Source organism: Erpetoichthys calabaricus, chromosome 12 (assembly GCF_900747795.2).
Source record: "Erpetoichthys calabaricus chromosome 12, fErpCal1.3, whole genome shotgun sequence".
Lineage (NCBI taxonomy): Eukaryota > Metazoa > Chordata > Cladistia > Polypteriformes > Polypteridae > Erpetoichthys > Erpetoichthys calabaricus.
This window is the reverse complement of record NC_041405.2, coordinates 130,067,271-130,087,370: the sequence shown is the minus strand read 5'-3', so window position 1 is coordinate 130,087,370 and position 20,100 is coordinate 130,067,271. Positions and strand designations below refer to the sequence as shown.

The 20,100-nt window shown below is 40.0% G+C and overlaps 1 protein-coding gene across 1 annotated transcript in view; it reads right to left on the bottom strand.

Moving 5' to 3' along the window:
• Positions 1 to 20,100, bottom strand: part of LOC114661548 (excitatory amino acid transporter 5-like) — a 66,986-nt gene that overhangs the window by 20,774 nt on the left and 26,112 nt on the right. Inside the window, exon 5 of the mRNA XM_028814684.2 lies at positions 5,138 to 5,360. Coding sequence (XP_028670517.2) covers positions 5,138 to 5,360 — 223 coding nt within the window. The remainder of the gene's footprint in view (positions 1 to 5,137; positions 5,361 to 20,100) is intronic.

The following is a 20,100-nucleotide window of genomic DNA, read 5'->3' as shown; positions in this document are numbered from 1 at the left end:
AATCAAGAAAGCCCAGCAGAGACTATACTTCCTGAGGTGGCTGAAGTGAGCAAATCTTCCCCCTTCCATCCTCACCATGTTCTACAGAGGCACCATTGAGAGCGTTCTGACCAGCAGCATCACTGTCTGGTATGGAAACTGCAACATATCCAACCGCAAGCGCCTGCAAAGGATAGTGAAGACAGCAGAGAACATTATTGGCATGCCTCTCCCTTCACTACAGGACATATTTTACAAACGTAGTGTCCGCAAGGCCTGCAGCATTGTGCAGGACTCCTTACATCCCTCACGTGGACTTTTCACACTTCTGCCATCCAAGAGAAGATACTGCGGCATCAAAGCCAGATCTGCCAGGCTGCAGGAGAGTTTTTACCCCCAAGCTGTTAGACTCCTTAACACCATGCTGCCTCCTGGGATCTTCCACATGGCCTCAACCACCTCGATAAACAGAACTTTTATACATGCGAGCCACTTTTCCAAAGACGAGTGTGCATGTCGTGAAGAACTGAAAATCTCCTACTGACCTTTAAGTATTTTGACACTCTTGATATCCTTCTGCTGTGAAACATTCTGACCTGTCATTGTTTACACGTGTCTTAAACAACTATTATCATACACTGATCATTTCTGTATGATCTATATCTTTTATTTATTATATTACATATTTATTAACTATATTTACAGTCATGGCCGAAATTATCGTCACCCCTGGAATTTTCCCAGAAAATGCACCGTTTCTCCCAGAAAATTGTTGCAATTACAAATGTTTTGGTATACACATGTTTGTTTCCTTTATGTGCATTGGAACAACACAAAAAACAGAGAAAAAAAGCCAAATCTGATATCATTTCACACAAAACTCAAAAACTGCGCTGGACAAAATTATTGGCACCCTCAACTTAATATTTGGTCGCATGCCCCTTGGGAAAAAATTACTTAAATCAAGCGCTTCCTATAACAATCAACAAGCTTGTTACACCTCTCAACTGGAATTTCCAACCACTCTTCTTTTGCAAACTGCTCAAGGTCTCTCAGATTTGAAGGGCGCCTTCTCCCAACAGCAATTTTTAGATCTCTCCATAAGTGTTCAGTCGGATTTAAATCCGGACTCATTGCTGGCCACTTCAGAACTCTCCAGTGCTTTGTCTTCAACCATTTCTGGGTGATTTTAGAGGTATGTTTGGGGTCATTGTCCTGCTGGAACACCCATGACCTCTGACGCAGACCCAGCTTTCTGACACTGGGCCCTATATTGCGCCCCAATATCTTTTGGTAGTCTTCAGATTTCATGATGCCTTCCACACAGTCAAGGCATCCAGTGCCAGTGGCAGCAAAACATCCCCAAAACATCTTAGAACCTCCACCATGTTTGACTGTAGGTACTGTGTTCTTTTCTTCATAGGCCTCACTCCGTTTTCTGTAAACAGTAGAATGATGAGCTTTAACACAAAAAGCTCTACCTTGGTCTCAACTGTCCACAAGACGTTTGCCCAGAAGGATTTTGGCTTCCTCAAGTACATTTTGGCAAACTCTAGTCTGGCTTTTTTATGTTTCTGTGTCAGCAGTGGGGTCCTCCTGGCTCTCCTGCCATAGCGTTTCATTTCGTTCAGATGTCGACGAATAGTTCGAGCTGACACTGTTGCACCCTGAGTCTGCAAAACAGCTTGAATATGTTTTGAAGTTGATTGGAGTTGTTTATCCACCATTCAGACTATCCTTCGTTGCAGTCTTTTTTATCAATTTTTCTCTTCCGTCCACGTCCAGGGAGATTAACTACAGTGCCATGTGTTGTGAACTTCTTGATTATGTTGCGCACAGTGGACAAAGGAACATGAAGATCTCTGGAGATGGACTTGTAGCCTTGAGATTGTTGATATTTTTTCACAATTTTTGTTCTCAAGTCCTCAGACAATTAATTCTCTGCTCTTCTTTCTGTTCTCCATGCTTAGTGTGGCAAACTCAGACACACAACAGAAAGGCTGAGTCAACTCTTCTCCTATTAATTTTGAAAGGGTGCCAATAATTTTGTCCGGCCCATTTTTGGAGTTCTGTGTGACATGATGTCAGATTTGGCTTTTTGTGTTTTTCCAATGCACATAAAGGAAATGAACATTTGTATACCAAAACATTTGTAATTGCAACAATTTTCTGGGAGAAATGGTGCATTTTCTGGGAAAATTCCAGGGGTGCCGATAATTTCGGCCATGACTGTATGTATCTACAGTAGATTGCAAATACCATACACTGCATCAATGTTCATATTGCTAACTACACGTCAATATTGCTGATACTTCTTTGTCTTGTCTTTGCACTATGTCTTGTCTTGTTTGTGTTTTAATTTTAAATTTAAATTTTAATTCTATTTCTTATTTCTTATTTGCACGTCATGTTGTTACACTGTGGACCCTGAGCTTCGCAATTTCGTCTATCTGTATACTTGTATACAGTTGAGATGACAATAAAGTTCACTTTGACTTTGAACTAAAGCTTTAAGTCCATATGTATTGTCATTTGCACATAGAACAGTGAAATGTTTACTTGCATGTCTCCCACAAAGGAGTGACAGTAGTGCTAACAGTAAATACAATGATGTACTGTAAACACAACATCAGATGACAACATGATGTGCTTATATTGTTGAATGGCTGTTTAAAATAGGAGTATTTTAGAATTTTTATGAATATATCAGGGCACACATGGTATGAAATCTGGGGGAATTCAACCCTCTGAATGTGTCATAAACCCTATAAAATACATCTATCCATCCATTATCCAACCCGCCATATCCTAATTACAGGGTCACGGGGGTCTGCTGGAGCAAATCCCAGCCAACACAGGGCGCAAGGCAGGAAACAAACCCTGGGCAGGGTGCCAGCCCACCGCAGGGCATACACACACCCAGCACACACTAGGGACAATTTAGGATCGCCAATGCACCTAACCTGCATGTCTTTGGACTGTGGAAGGAAACCAGAATACCGGGAGGAAACCCACGCAGACACGGGGAGAACATGCAAACTCCACGCAGGGAGGACCCGGGAAGCGAACCCAAGCCTCCTAACTGCGAGCCGTGCCGCCCCCTATATAAAATACAGACTTCTGAAATTTTGTGTAGTCTATAGGATAATATAAACTGCCATTTAAAAAAAATGGTTCTATTTTTAAAAATAAATGTACTAATTTTGCCACAAATTTCCATTTCAGTTATTCTGTGCATGTGTTTGTAATCCAGGAGATGTGGTGGTGGGTCTACAGTCTTACAAACTGACATGCGCTTTTTGTGACAGGTGAAGACCACACAGAATTAAAAGTAAGTCATGGCCAAGTGTTTCCAGTTTAACATTCAATACTGTCTCTTCTCCTTATGTCTTTCAAATAGTGACAGTCAGACAGTCCAAATTTGCAAAACAAGTGCCATTAACACAAGAAGAAGGATATTTAGTTCTGTCTGGAAGAATTCGTATGCTTTAATTTTGCACGTGTCGGTCGGTCTGTCTGTCTGTCATTTAGTATTTATATAAAGACTCGTTTCCTGTAATCTGTAGACATTTTGCGGAGCTGTGAGACATGTTCTGATAGTACTATCCCCGACTTTGCAAATTATGCTGACAATCTTGGTGATCCCAATTCTAAAGGTGCACCAGAGACAAACAGGACATGTGAAGCTCCATGGTGCAGCCTCTTCTGCAGGAATCCAGAAATGGGGGTTTGGGGCTGGGTTGCTAGGTAACAGTGGATGATGGCATTATGTAGGATTTTCTTGTGCAAAAAACACGGTAATGTCCATGGTGGTGTGTGCTAGTGTGTTTTTGTGTGGGAAATATGCAGTATGTCACAGTTTCCAAAAACATATTGCTGTTCTCCATGATGACAGACATTAATTGATTTAATTGGTGTGCAACATAGTACATGCATTACTTTGTAACGGCCGACCCCTTTACCCAGCCGGCAGCTACACTCCCAAGACCTGTGGCTTGGATGATTTACTGAGAAATAATCTTACTATCAAGCCGTACTTCTTACCAATTAAACTTTTCCCCCACAATCGACGGTGAAAATATAAGCACACAAAAACAGGATGTAAAATTAAACGGATTATATGTATTAAGTGAAATGACATGCAAAAATCAGAAACATAAATATAAATATCCCTCCACCCCAGAAATAACAAGACACCACCAAATATATATATATATATACACAACAAAAACCCTCCCTTGTCCCTGTAACAAATAAACACACAACACGAATAACAACAACGAATGATAAACTGAAAATGAATAAGAACGTGAGTCCGGTAATAAAGAAACTGTCCTGAAAGCGGATGACTGAATTAGTGAAATTGCGTTGTTTGATTCTCCCCGGAAAAAATGGAACAGCCTCACCGTGAATCCTCGTGTGTGTGGTGGATGATTAAGTCCTACCCCGGGGTCTCTCGTGGTGAGGTCCTTGAAGTAAATCTGGCAGATGGAAAAACAAATTGGATGGCTAAGCGCGATATGGAAAACAACAGGTACAGTGTGGTCGTGATTGTGGAAAAAAAATCTCCTTCTCTCCTCTCCTCTTCCTTCTCCTCCTGCTGGCTTAAATAGTCCTGTGACGGCTGTGATTGATTAATTGTAAACAGGTGTTTTCCAGGTTTGTGGCTGTAGTCTCCTTCCATCATCCGTCCCCCTTTATGGGGACGGCATTAACTGATACACAAACAGTAAACGGGACAATGAAACGAGACGCACTCAGAACTGACATTTAACACTAACTATGTGGCCCCGCTACAACTTATCTGTGGAAAAGAACACATGTGAGTGAGACTTTAAGGAGCATTGTTCTTTGTTTTCCATTCAAACCAAAAAAAAAAATTAAACATCTAAAAAATCTTTTTAGTTTTGCAATTATGTAATCTCCTGAGAAATTAACTTTAGTGCCAGTTTCATGAAATTGTGTGTGAATCAAAACTTGCACATTTCACTCATAACTAATGGCTACTACTATTTCTACTACTGCTAATAGATTAGGGATTATCAAATATAAACTCAATATCATATCAACATTACTATTAAAAATCACACCAATTCTGCAGCCTATTGTGTCAAAACTAAAGCAGGAAAGCTTGTAGAGATTAATATGAAGTAAATACCGATGGTGGCAGAGAAGAGGACGATTCCAAGCACATTCATTTCTCGACTGTTGCCAGGGGTCGATCTGTAGATGACCTCAGGAGCAGGGGTGAGCTCAAGGTAAACAGCAGTGCCCAGTTTGGGGTTCTTCTCATCTGGAACAATGTAGACAAAACTGGGTGCGAGGCCAGCGATTCGAGATGAAGAAAGTGGCTTGATGGAGGGTATCAGCTGTGTGCGATACTAGAAGGTAAGGCAAGAGAGACAGAAACAAGGCATAGATTAGTTACATTGACAGCATTTACAATTCATTTGGTAGTTTTGTGTGTTGTCTAATATTACTGTATTTATAGTTAATGGTTATTTCCACTCTGGAAAGGAAAAAAGGTTAAAGACACAATATATCTGCTGTATAGCCTTCATCAAGTGTGAACCTGAATTATATATATTTTGAATACAAAGACAGTAAATGCAATATCATAATTAAATCAGTTGGTAGACGCAAGAAACACGCATGCAGTTGTCAGTATGAGTGGCTGTTAGGTAGCCTTTTGACCTGAGGACTAACTGACCCTGAATCTGGTACTAGTGCTAATGGTTAAAAACGTAGGAGGGAGTAATGTGACTGTGCACAATGGCTGCAGTGTTTAGTAATGCTGTTTGCCTTTCTATATGATACACAGAATATGTGCTGAATGAAAGGCAGCTGTGTGCCAATGATGTTCTGTGCTGACCTCACCACTGTCTTTAGTCCTTTGTGGTTCTGAGCTGAGCAGATGCCATAGCAGGATGTTATAGACCCTCCATGAGTACGGATGCCAGTGTGCGCTGGTAGATGCCGGTGATTCTATGAATTCTATGACAATCATCTTTCTTTTTTGACATCAAGGGACAAAGTGTTGTCCTGGTACTAGTGTTACAAGGCCAATATCTTCTCTGTTAGCCATTCCATCATTGCTGGTATTCCTCAGATGATGGTATCATCAGAAAATGTTATGATGTTACGGGATAATTGTTCCCTGTGTGGAGGGTATGATGCTGCTAATCTTCACATGCTGAGTTATAGCAGTTAGGAAATATATATATATCCCATTACAGAGTGCAGCACCAAGTCCTAAAATGAGAAATTTGGTGGTCATATTTAATGGTACAACGCTGCTAACTGCTCTGCTATTTATAAACACGACTCCACGTTGCAGAGTTGGTTCTCCAGAAGTACCTGTGTGGAATGTAATGGATGTGGCATCTTCTGTGATCTGGTTAGGACAATATGCAAAATGAAGATGATTGAAGTCCTATTTAATGTGTCCCACCACAATGGCAGTCTATTCCGTGTGCCTGTAGTCATTGTTTACACTGTTTGGTTTGTAATAATGTGCTCCAAGGTAGTACAATTATTAAATTAAATTATTTTTAAGGTGCCATTTGCCTTTGCTATATGTTAGGATATAGTGGGTTGGATAATGGATGGATGGATATATGTTGGAAAAATGAATAGAAGTGTCAGACCGAATCACAGGATCACCGAATGATTATTTAAGATAATACCTACTTTACACCCTCTCTATGAAGTGCTCCAGTAGGCATTTGGGTTTATTAGGATGGTGTTAATTATCCTGCCTGTAGTGTTGGTCATCATCCATTTTTGTTTTCTTTAACACTTGGAAAATTGGGGTCTTTTTGGAACAGGTAAACCACAGAATCTCTCAGCCAGATATTGAAAATGTCAAGAAAAACTGCAGCTAATCATTTGTCACAGATTTTTAAAAGTTGTCATGAGGTTCTATCTGAAATTCATGCCCAGGGATGACACATTAAATAATGCCACCTAAGGCAAGACATGTTTTTGCTGGTGAGAGAGGACATGCAGGTGATGGGTGTAACAGAACAAGATGCAGAGGACAGAAACATATGGAAGAAGATGATCCGCTGCGGCCACCCCTAATGGGAGCAGCCGAAAGAAGAAGAAGAAGGTTACAGTCAGTTTACTTGATTAACCTGCAATACATTTTTCGAGACAGAGATCATAATCAAACACTCCCACAAAACAGTATAAACCCAGAACAAAGGGCAAAATAATAAATATTTTTGGAAAAATATGAAAAAAAAGAATAGGATGGGCTTAAAATCAATAAAACACACAAAAAAGGCATTAAAACAATACAAATGTATAAATTCATTTGATTAACATGCAGTATTGTGATACAGGGTTCAAAATAAAACACCCCCATAATACAATACATCCTTTGAACAAAGGGCAAAATAATGAATATTTTGAAAAGATATATTGGGGATTAACATAAAATCAATAAAACCCTCAAAATAGGAATTAAAACAAATGCTTACATTCTTCACTGCTTGTGTTTCACCCAGGTATCTTTTTATTGAGTCTTGCTGTGGCGAAATTGAATGAGAATCGAAAGTGAATCAGTGGATGTTTCACTCATTCTTCACACTTCTCTAAACGCCTTGGCATTTTATAAAAGATGCCTGCTTTTTTTAACTAAATTTGCTTTTTGCAAACTAAAGAAACATTAATAGACATTACTCCTGTGACTGACACTTTAATAATATTTCAGAAATGACCATTGATATACATATACACAATACGATATGTCAAAAAACAGGGAAACTAACGGCAAAATCACTTACTGACACGTAGCGTTTTGATTGGTCTGTTGCTCACTGTGTATCAAAGTGATATAAACTGTAGTTCTGAGATATGTGAAACTTTTAAAATGAAAATATTTATTAAAGTTTAAAAGACACCATTTTTGCTAGGCACAAAGATGTATCTAACCCTAAAGTCTCATACGTAATTCTTATTTTTCTCTTATTATTTTGTGATTTGAAAGAAATGCTCGGCGGCACGGTGGCGCAGTGGGTAGCGCTGCTGCCTCGCAGTTGGGAGACCTGGGGACCCGGGTTCGCTTCCCGGGCCCTCCCTGCATGGAGTTTGCATGTTCTCCCCGTGTCTGCGTGGGTTTCCTCCGGGCGCTCCGGTTTCCTCCCACAGTCCAAAGACATGCTGGTTAGGTGGATTGGCGATTCTAAATTGGCCCTAGTGGGTGTGTTTGTGTGTGTCCTACGGTGGGTTGGCACTCTGCCCGGGATTGGTTCCTGCCTTGTGCCCTGTGTTGGCTGGGATTGGCTCCAGCAGACCCCCGTGACCCTGTGTTCGGATTCAGCGGGTTGGAAAATGGATGGATGGAAGAAATGCTCTTGTTTGAAAATGCTGTCCTGGCCTAAGAACCACTTGAGGTGATCACCTTGCTGTCTCACCACACATGCCAGGCCTGCCTGTGCCTTATGGATGTTAACGCATTTTAAAATCCACAGAAACTCAGAAGGATGAATCATGAGATACTATAGGCAATCACATGGAGGGAAATGTGTTTAGGAAGCATTAAGCTGATCCAAGTGAGAAAAAGCGAACATGATTAACTGCAATTTTAGTTTACAATCTACTGTCCACCAGACAGACAAGATTAGACAGGAGTCCCTGTGGACTGTGATGTTTGCTGATGACATTGTGATCTGTAGCGAGAGTAGGGAGCAAGTTAAGGAGACCCTGGAGAGGTGGAGATATGCTCTAGAGAGGACAGGAATGAAGGTCAGTAGGAACAAGACACAATACATGTGTGTAAATGAGAGGGAGGTCAGTGGAATGGTGAGGATGCAGGGAGTAGAGTTGGCGAAGGTGGATGAGTTTAAATACTTGGGATCAACAGTACAGAGTAATGGGGATTGTGGATGAGAGGTGAAAAAGAGAGTGCAGGCAGGGTGGAATGGGTGGAGAAGAGTGTCAGGAGTAGTTTGTGACAGACGGGTATCAACAAGAGTGAAAGGGAAGGTCTACAGGACAGTAGTGAGACCAGCTATGTTATATGGATTGGAGACGGTGGCACTGACCAGAAAGCAGGAGACAGAGCTGGATGTGGCAGAGTTAAAGATGTTAAGATTTGCATTGGGTATGATGAGGATGGACAGGATTAGAAATGAGTACATTAGAGGGTCAGCTCAGGTTGGACAGTTTGGAGACAAAGTCAGAGAGGTGAGATTGTATTGGTTTGTGTTGGTTGATTGTGTGCAGAGGAGAGATGCTGGGTATATTGGGAAAAAGATGTTAAGGATAGAGCTGCCAGGCAAAAGGAAAAGAGGAAGGCCTAAGAGAAGGTTTATGGATGTGGTGAGAGAGGACATGAAGGTGGTAGGTGTAACAGAACAAGATGCAGAGGACAGGAAGGTATGAAAAAAGATGATCCGCTGTGTCAACCACTAACGGGAGCAACCAAAAGAAGAGGAAGAATCTAATGTCCACACATTTTGTAATGAATATGGTTATGGTAGACACATACCATCCAAAAGTGACAAAGGATTATTTACCGAAACAGCACAATTCTGCAGTGAACCCGTTTACCTTTTTACCAGCCCCTTACACATTAGTCGCTTCTTGTAAACTGGAAGGAGAGGCAGTGAGAGGTGATCTGACTGTCACAGGTGGGAGTGAGACAGTGAGTGGTAGTTTTTTTATCAGGATTTAACAATGGTCCAGAGGGTTAACAGCCCCACTACTGTTCATTAATACTGTATATGTAGGGTGTGGATTGTAGAGGGGAATCATATATCTCAAACTCTAGGCATTTATTGTGCAAGATACAGTTTTTAGTTAGGAATGATTTTTTTCCTTTATTTTCTTTCTTTTTTTTATTAAGCACAAGACCACAGAAAGAGACTGACAAAAGTAAGTGAAAATGTGCCCCTTCCATCTTTCTCTTTTTCTTTCTTCACACCCAACTCTAACTCACAAGCCTGAGGCAGAAAGAGATTCTGTTTCAAGTCATCAATTCCATGGCCACGAAACATTTCTGAGTCAGACTGGCCCTCCCAGATGACAAGGAAGCCACGTGTCAGCAGCTCCCAAAGACCCCAACATGACTGCATAGAAAAACTACAACTCTCAAGAAGCTGCACATGTGTCCAAACGGGACATCTACCAGAGTCCTAGTGACGCCCATTATACTGGGGTAACACAGAGCCTCACGAGTCACTTTCTGACCATCCATCCATTATATTGGTGTCTTGACAGGGAAAAGGAATACCAACCGTCCTGGGTGGGATGCCTGTTCATCCTCATCATCCATCAAAATGTATAGAAATCAAGCTCTTTTTATTAGTACCAAAAAGTGTTTTCATTGTTTAAGTGTTTACTTTCTATATTTTCTCTATTAATGTAATTAGATGAATTAAATGAATTAGACTAGTGATTTCTTTCTATATTTTTGGCGTCATTTTAAGGTTTATGTGGTATTTTTCTATAGCAAACACCATCACCATATATGATGCAGTTGTTTCCTTGTATTTTTTCAAGCTGATTAAGTGACATTGATTTTTCTTCAATCACTGGACCAGATTGCCAAGCAAAAATGCTCCAGCATGACTTTATATTTGTCAACCCATTCATTTTTTTCCTGAATGAACATAATTCAATTCGAGGTCTCATTTAGTGTCAACCACTAACCTATTCGGACAGTGTCAGACACAAGGCAGGAACCAAGTCAGGACAGGGCGTACTTCATATTTAAATAAAATGCATTAGCATATCATCAATACAGTTTCCTTTATCTGCTTGGTTTATTACACATAACATTCTATTTTTGGTCCATTTGCATACTGTATAATGTGTAAAACATCTACAGCAAAAGTCACATCTGTCCTTCTGACTATTTCATTTATGTTAGGTAGAATGCCCAGAGGGGACTGGGTGGTCTCTTGGCCTGGAACCCCTGCAGATTTTATTTTTTTCTCCAGCCATCTGGAGTTTTTTTTTTTTTTTTTCTGTCCACCCTGGCCATCGGACCTTACTCTCTTTTTTTTATGTTAACTAATATTGTCCATCCATCCATTTTCCAACCCGCTGAATCCGAACACAGGGTCACGGGGGTCTGCTGGAGCCAATCCCAGCCAACACAGGGCACAAGGCAGGAAACAATCCTGGGCAGGGTGCCAACCCACTGCAGGACACACACAAACACACCCACACACCAAGCACACACTAGGGCCAATTTAGAATCGCCAATCCACCTAACCTGCATGTCTTTGGACTGTGGGAGGAAACCGGAGCGCCCGGAGGAAACCCACGCAGACACGGGGAGAACATGAAAACTCCACGCAGAGAGGACCCGGGAATCGAACCCAGGTCCCCAGATCTCCCAACTGCGAGGCAGCAGCGCTACCCACTGCGCCACCGTGCCGCCCTAACTAATATTGTCTTATTTTAATTTCTTATGTTGTTACATTTTTTTTAATTTACTGTTCTTCATTATTTAAAGCACTTTGAGCTACCTTTTTGTATGAAAATGTGCTATACAAATAAATGTTATTATTATTATTATTATTATTCTTATTCTTATTCTGAGTGAATGAAGCAACTCAACTCTCAGCGGACCCCTTTTTTTTTAGATTTTTATGTGGCAAACTTATTCATCGAGGAATTTTATTTTTTTGAGATTACAGTATTACATTTTCATTGAGATTATCTCGAGTAGGGCAAGTTGTACACATTTTCCAAATTTAAAAATCTCCCACTGAAAGCATTGGCGAATTTGCAAATTTGTCTATCTTAAAACAGAGAAATATTCAATACAACTTAAGTACAAATTACTGTTTCACTTTTACTTTGAGAGAAGTTACTTCAAGTTGAATATATATACAGGGTATATATATATACACAGATGTATTGATTCATTTTGCTACTAAGATTATTTCTTTTTTCGTATGGTAGTACTGATATTGGTTATTTATTCATTACTGTGCAAGGTTAGTTCTACCCCTTCATGTACCAGAATGAAGTGATAGATCTCATTATATGCTAACAATCTGGTCTCTGTCTCCATCTGGTCTTGTTCTCGTCTCTGTGGCTACACTGCATCTTGCATGAACATCAGTCATAGCAGCTCACTTCACCTTCTTCTTGAAGCTGAAGTGGGTAAGTGATGTGAGATAGAAGTAAAAAACAAGGCCAAATAACTTACGTAGAAATGTATGAAGTATGACTTGGTGACACGTTATGCTACAGTGACTAAATGTGTACTCAGTATTTCTATTACACTAAAAGCAACCTCGTGGCTACCTTATCTAAAGATGCAGTATTACATGACTCTGTAATGTATTAACAAAGCACCACAATGATTCATTATCTGCCATGTTCGGCTGCAGCCAACAATGTTAGTGTGAAACTTCAGCACAGATTTTAGAGCGCCTTAAAAAATGTGTTTAAACACACTGAAACTCCAATTAGCCACCGACCCTCCACATCTGATAACTCACAAAGCTCATGAATCTTCACATCACTTGAGTTGGAATCTACTGTTTATGAAATCAGTTTCAGCTATATAATATATTTTTAATTCCATTTAACAATATTTTATGAACACTACTAATATATGTATTTACATTCCATTATTCATATTATTTTTTTATTTTGACTCACTGTTACAAAAATATGTACAGTAATAGACACATTTATAATAACAAACTCCTTGATGAAGTAACTGGAAAATTTTAAAATGCTCCAACTTTCAAACCAGCTAACCAAGTCTCCGACTGCACCCTGAATGTGCACATTTTCTTACTTGTTTATTTTTACTAAAGTTAAATTATTTTAAAATGTGTATATTTAAATCATTATTTTCTTAATTTTTATCTCACCATTCCATCTCATTTTTCCCATAACTGAATGTTTGGTGCAGTATACCTGTAGTTAATTTAATTGCACTTAACAATCCTCCATAATTTCATTTTTTGAGTCTATTTATTCCAGGATAATTATTTTTATTGGAAACCAATTCAGGCAACACAAGTTCACAAAAGCAATGTCAGTGGCCTGAGGAGAGCTGGTAGGATTTTAAGTGTCTTAGTGTACTTGTAGGTGGCACGCTGCTTAGTGCTATTGAAAAGCAACTTTTGGGCCTGTCTGTCTGTGTGGACTTTGTGTGTTCTCCCTGTGAGGTTTTGTCTGAATTATTTACAGGTTAGATGAACTGGCGACTCTAATCAGATTTACAGTGCTTACAGAAAATATTCTGACCTCTTCACTTTTTTGCTGTGTTGTAGCCTTGTGCTAAAATTGTTTAAACTCATTTTCCCCCATCATCAAACAACCCTTAATGCCCCAGCAAAACAGAATTTTAGGAATTTCCTATTCAGATTCCTTTTATTATCATTGCACTTAGTACAATGAAATTGCAGCAATCCTAAAGGTGCATTCACATATAATGGGCATAATTAAATTATAATACAGTACAATATAATGCAATAGAATAAGTAAATATTGCCCTTAGTTATAATGCACATATGAATCGAGTGCAATAATAGAAATATATAAATAATTTAACTTGCAAAGAATGTAAACATGTAGCTGTAGTGCAAGACTGACTGTTGTTCTATTGGTTGTTGTCAATCATTGTATGTATTTAGTAATATTCAGTTCTCGTATGGGTCTGGGGTAGAAACTGTTCTTAAATCTGGTTGTCCACGATTGGATGAACCTGAACCGCCTACCAGAGGGCAGCAACTCAAATAGGTGATGTCCAATGTGGGAAGGCTCTTTCATGTTTTTGGCTGCTCTGTTGAGGCAGCGAGAGCTGAAGAGTTCCTCCAAAGAGGGCAGTGTACATCCAATAATGCTCTGGGGAGAGTTTATGATCCTCTGAAGGGCTCTTCTGTCTGCCCATGAGCTGCCATCATACCACACAGAAAAGCAGTATGACCGCACACTCTCAATGAACAGTGGTAAAAGGACACCAGCAGCTTCTTCTTCAGGTTGTTTTTTCTGAGGATCTTTGGAAAGCAGAGTCTGTGCTGTGCCTTCTTGACTGCCACTATGGTATTTATGGTCCAGGAGAGATCTTCTGTGATGTGTAAACAATCTTGCTTTGTCCTATATTTTGGAATGCCTGTTACCTTACACTCCAAATAGTAACCTTAGATCTTTGAATGAGTGTCTGCTTATAATTCCAAGAGCTAAACTTAAAAGAAGTGGTGAGGCAGCTTTCCACTCTTATGCACCTAAAATCTGGAATACTTTACCGATAGAAACTCGCCAGCCTGATACAGTGGAGCATTTAAAAAAAATTGCTAAAAACATATTATTTTAACATGGCACTCTCATGGCTACATTTTAGTGTATCCCCGTTAAGAGATATGTGCATTGAATTATCATTTTCATCAAGGCTTCGCAATCCGCACTCATCCCTACTTCTCTGCTGTTCTTTTTCTGTTTTTTCTATGGTGGCAATCTGTGGCACCACCACCATCTGACCAAGGCAGCATGCAGTCCCTACATTGATGGATTGAAGGCAGTACCCCCAACATTCACCTGACCATCATCATCAAATTATTTCACGTGAAGCTTGGAAACCATGAGGACTAATTTAGATCATTTATGTTAGGTAGAATGCACAATGGAGGCTGGATGGTCTCATGGCCTTGGAACCCCTGAGTTTTTTTTTTTTCTCCAGAACATCTGGAGTTTTATTTTTTGTATGTTTTTTCTGTCCTCCTGGCCATCTGACTTTATTTTATCCTTTGTTACTTAGTATTGCCTAATTTTATTTTTGTTTCATATAAACTTTCTTTCTTCATCTTGTAAAACACTTTGAGATACACCATTTATACGAAGATGTGTTATATAAATAAATTATGTTGTTGTTGTTGTTGCGGTAAGTCACAAACTCTTTGATCCAGTGGTAGATTGTAAAAGTCCTTAGCCAGTGAGCTTTGTGACCAGTTTACCTGGGATAACTGTTTTAAAAGCCAAGCTGAAGTCTATGAAGGGAATCCTCACGTAGCTCCCCTGCTGCTCAAGATGGGAAAGTGCAGTATGCAAGGCTGTGAAGATAGCATCTTCTGTGGACCTGTTTCCTCTATAAGCATATTGGTGTGGACCCACGGTGACTGGGAGGAAGGTTTTCATGTGTCGTAGGACCAGTTCTTCGAAACACTTCCTAATAACTGGAGTGAGTGCCACTGAATGGTAGTCATTAAGACTGCTGATGACAGGATTTTTAAGCAGCGGAATCATCATGGTAGACTTAAAACAAGATGGAATGATGGGCTTTTACAGGGAGAGACCCCATAAAGTTGATCCACACTTTCTTTCAGTACCTGTTCTGTCACTCTATCAGGACCAGCAGCTTTTCTTGAATTGATTGCTCTGAACGCCCGCCTCAATTCATGCAATTGCACTGTGAAGGCCTGGTTATAGAGGATTGGTTCGGATGAGGTGAGACTATTTACTTGGACTTAGACGTGACTTGAGTTGCTCTGCCATTGAGATGTCCGCATCAACAGTCATGTGGCTACTGGTTGGCGATGTGCTGAATGCCTTGCCAAAGTCACTGTGTGTCACTATTAGCATATTGGCCCTCGGTCTTTCTTTTGTAGGCCATTTTAACCTCTCTGATGGCTCCCTTTAGGTTGGCTTTGGCTGTGCTTTGTTGCCAGACCTGAAGGCTGTGTTGTGGTTTCTGAGGAGAGATCTGAGTTCTTTTCTCGTCCTAGGCTTCTAGGTGGGGTACACGTGAATATGTTTGTTGACAGCAACATTGTCAACACATGTAGAAGAGTACAGTTGATATGTACACCTCCAAATCCTGATCCTCAAAAATGTTCCAGTTAGTCCTTTCAATGAAATTGAGAAGCTGCAAGGATGATCCTTCAGGCAATGTTATGACAGTCTTCATGGTGATCTGAGCTATCCTTCTGAGGGGAGTGTATGCTGGAGTCAAAGGTATAGATAAATGATCTGACTGGTCTATATGAAGCAACTCTTTGGTCCTACTGTATAACAATTCTTGATATTTGAGTAAGCCTTATCTGTTGTGTTTTTGTTCCCCTGGTTGCACAATTTATGTGTTGATGAAATTTAGGGACAACTACTTTAAAGTTCGTGTGGTTGAAATCACCAGCTATAATATGAACAGCTTTGAGATAAGTGTTTTGCTGCAAATTTAATGGTATCAAGCAAGGAGCCTAGAGCTTTGTCAGTGTTAGCATCTGGTGGAATGTAAACAGCTGTAATTATGACAGCAGTAAACATTTGATTGTCAGATAGTCCAAATCAGGAGAGCAGTGATTATCTATGTTCTTCATGTTGGTACCAGCTGCTCTGCACGTAAATGCAAAGTCTCCCACCTTTACTTTTGCCAGAGTCTTTGCTTCTGTGCCAATGGAATGCTGTATGTTATACTACCTCAACGACTGCATCTGGTATAAGCAAATTTAACCACATCTCTGTGAATAGTAAAATGCAATAGCCACTTACGAGTTAGTTCTCAGAGACCTGTAGATGTAATCTGTCCATTTTGTTTGTGATGGATCTGGCATTGGGGAAAAGTATGCTGGGAAGTGATGGTTTATGCGGATGTTTCCTTAGCTTTATGAATAAGCTAGACTGACATCCACACTTTTGCTTCCTGTATCTTCTCCACCTTTCTCGATTACCTAAGCTGACAACAATCCACGGAGAACCCAGTTCCCTTGGTAACTCTACCAGGATGTCACGTAAGTGCAAAAATTTGTCCATAACAGCCTGGTTGTGTTGAAATCCAGTTTTTATAAGATCTAGGTGACTATACTTGATATTCGCCAGGCTGAACTTAACAGTGACAAACACATATAAACAAAAACACACATAATGAGCACTGAAAGGGAGAGCGTAGAGCAGGTGCATCTGTGTAAATGTAATTTTTTCAAATTTAAGAAAAATAATAAATTGAAATATCATTTTGACAGAAGTTTTTAGACTCTTTTCTATGAAACTTGAAATTTGGTTCTATGGATCTTCGTGGATATGTTACTACACCTTGTTTTGAGTCCACTTGTGGTCAATTCAACTGATTGCACATGATTAGGAATGGCACACACTTGCCTATAGAAGGTCTTACAGCCAACTGTGTGAATCAGAGGAAAGATCAACCCATGAGGTTGAAGGAATTGCCTGCAGAGCTTAGAGACAGGACTCTGTCAATGCACAGATTTAGTGAAGGCTACACAAACCTTCTGCATTATTCATGGTTGCCAAGGGCACAGTGGTCTTTATAATTATACAAAGGAGAAGGTTTGAACAGCCATACCTCTTCCTATACTTTAGCTGGCTGCCTGACTGGAGGGCCTTGGTAAGAGAGGTGACCAAGAACCCGGTTGTCACTCTAGCTGAGTTCCAGAGAACTTGTGTGGAAGTGGGAAAAAAACTTCCAGAAGGTCAACCACCACTGTGACACTCCACTCATTATGGGCTTTATAACAGAGTGGCCAAACAACACACGAAAACTCACTTGCAGTATGCAAAAAGGCATCTAAAAGACTCTCAATCTGTGAAAAACATGATTCTCAGGTTGAATTGAATTGTTTGACCTCAATTCTAAAAGTCACATCTGGAAGAAACCAGGCAGAGAAAAATGGCGGAAAATCCCCAAATTCAGGTGTGTAAAGCTTGCTACGTCAAACTCAAGATGACTCCAGGTTGCAATCACTGCCAAATGGGCTTCAACTAAATACTGAGCAAAAGGTCAAAATGCTCATGTCAATGGAATATTTCAGTTTCAGTTTTTTTATTTTTTAGTGAATTTTGAAAACATTTCTAAATTCCTGTTTTAGCTTTGTTATGCTTTGGGTATTGAGGGTTGCTTGATGAGGGAAAAAATAAATGATTTTAGCATAAGGCTGCAACATAATGAGATGTAAAAAAAGTGAAAGGGTCGGAATACTTTCTGAAGGCACTGTACAGTACGTAAAAGTGTGTAGGTGATTATGATTTATGATGGACTAACATCCCCACCCTGACGGTGCTCCAATGCTGTGTTTGTAAAATGGAAAAAGCAGGCTTTTTTTTCTTTTTTTAATGCTTTTCTACCAGTCATTTGTCATTTCACTAACAGGACATGGACTCTTCAAGGTGTTCAGCTCAGTGGACTTGGGGGTTCAAGGAGCTGAAGTGGGTATTTGTGGGAAGAGCTTAAGGAGATGACCTTAAGTTTGCTTGGGCACTTCCAATCTTGGAAGGATGACTCAGAGGTGTAAACTCAGGCCCTGTCTGGATGACAAGTGATTATCCTTCTTCAATCCCCACCACTGTTTGATCCTCCCTAATCCTCCTACTCAGTCTACGAAGTGGTTGCTCTTTAATCTCGGCATAATGTCTCTTTCACTAACTGTTTTCCATATGGCCATGTGGCTTTCCAAAGATATTCCGGTTTCCTGACGTGGGTGTTAAAGTAAACGCTGACACTGCAGGTGTATTTAATGGACAATCGTCTCAGGGGTCACTGCCTGGTGCCTGAAGCTGGTGTGACTCTGTCTTGCTACAAGCTTGCAATAGAGAAAAAAACACATATGGATGGTGAATACCACTACACCTTGTTGTAATCCTTAAATCATATTTGAAGCTTACAATTCAATTTACTGAAACTGAAGATTAAGATAAGATTAAAAGCCACAAGTGATGGCCTGCATTTTACAAAGGAAAGCTTTGTGTGTTAGATACTGTGGCCTAGAGTGTAAGACATTGTGCTGTAAACCATATGACTTCAGGTTCAATCTCCTAGTGTGCTCATACTGCTGTTAAAAATAGGTTAGTCTCACAGAGTCTGATGTATAATACAGACGTGGACAAATTTTGTTGATAACCCTCCATAAATAAAGAAGAACCCTCAATTGTCTCAGAAATAACTCGAGACTGATAAAAACTAATGGGCACCCATCATTATTTATTCTGTGCTTAACAAAAAACAGGCTTTGCTTTGCAGTGTTGATTCAGCAGATTATTTCAAGTAATAACACAATGACAATGGCATTGACAAAAATGATGGGACCCTTAACCAGATATTTTGTTGCACAACCTTTAGAGGTAATCACTGCAAACATGTGATTCCTGTAGCTTTCGGTGAGACTTTGGCACCTATCAACAGGTAGTTTAGCCCACTTATCCTGAGCAAACTGCTCCAGCAGTGTCAATGTTTCAGTTCTATCCATAGATGTTCGACATAATTCAGATCAGGGCTCATAGAAGGAGGCCACTTCTCCTCCTAGAGGAGAATAGTTCAATGTTTTTGTTCTTAGCTATTCTTGGGTGCTTTTAGTTGTGTGTTTTGGGTAATTATCCTGTTAAAGGATCCATAACCTATGACTGAGACACTGACACTGGGCAGTACGTTTCTCTCCAGAATGTCTTGAGATTTCATTATTCTCTGCATAGACTCAAGGCACCCCTTGCCAGACGTGATAAAGCATCCTCAAAACATAACTGAGCCTCCTCCATGCTTCACAGTAGGTATGGTGTTCTTTTTTCTGAAGGCTTAATTTTTTCATCTGTGGACATAGAAGGCGATGTGTCTTGCCAAAAAGCTCCACTTTTATCTCACCTGTACAAAGGATGTTCTCCCAGAAGCATTGTGGCTTGTCCATACGAATTTGAACAAATTCCAGTCTGGCTTTTCTATGTTTTTCTTTCAACGGTGAAGTCATCCTGGGTTTTCTTCTGTTTAGCCCGATGTCACTCAAAAAGCAACAGATGGTGTGATCAGGCACTGATGGAGCTTGACCTTGGAGTTCAGCTTGTATCTCTTTGGAAGTTGTCCTTGGCTTTTTGTCTACCATTCTTACTATCCATCTGCCCATTCTGGGAGTGATTTTTCTCTTGCGGATACATACATGGAGGACGGCTACAATCCAAGAGATCCTTAAACTTCTTAATAATATTTGCAATGGTTGTCACAGGAACATCAAGCTATTTGGAGATGGTCTTTAATGTACTTGTCTATAGTTTTCTTTCTGATCTCTTCAGACAACTCTCTCCTTTTGCTTTCCCTGGTAAGTGTTCAATGTGGGACACACAATGATACCAAACAAAAGAGTGACTTCTTTTCTCCATTTAAATAGGTTGTCACATGACTGAGACAAACAGCTATTTTGAAAAATCACT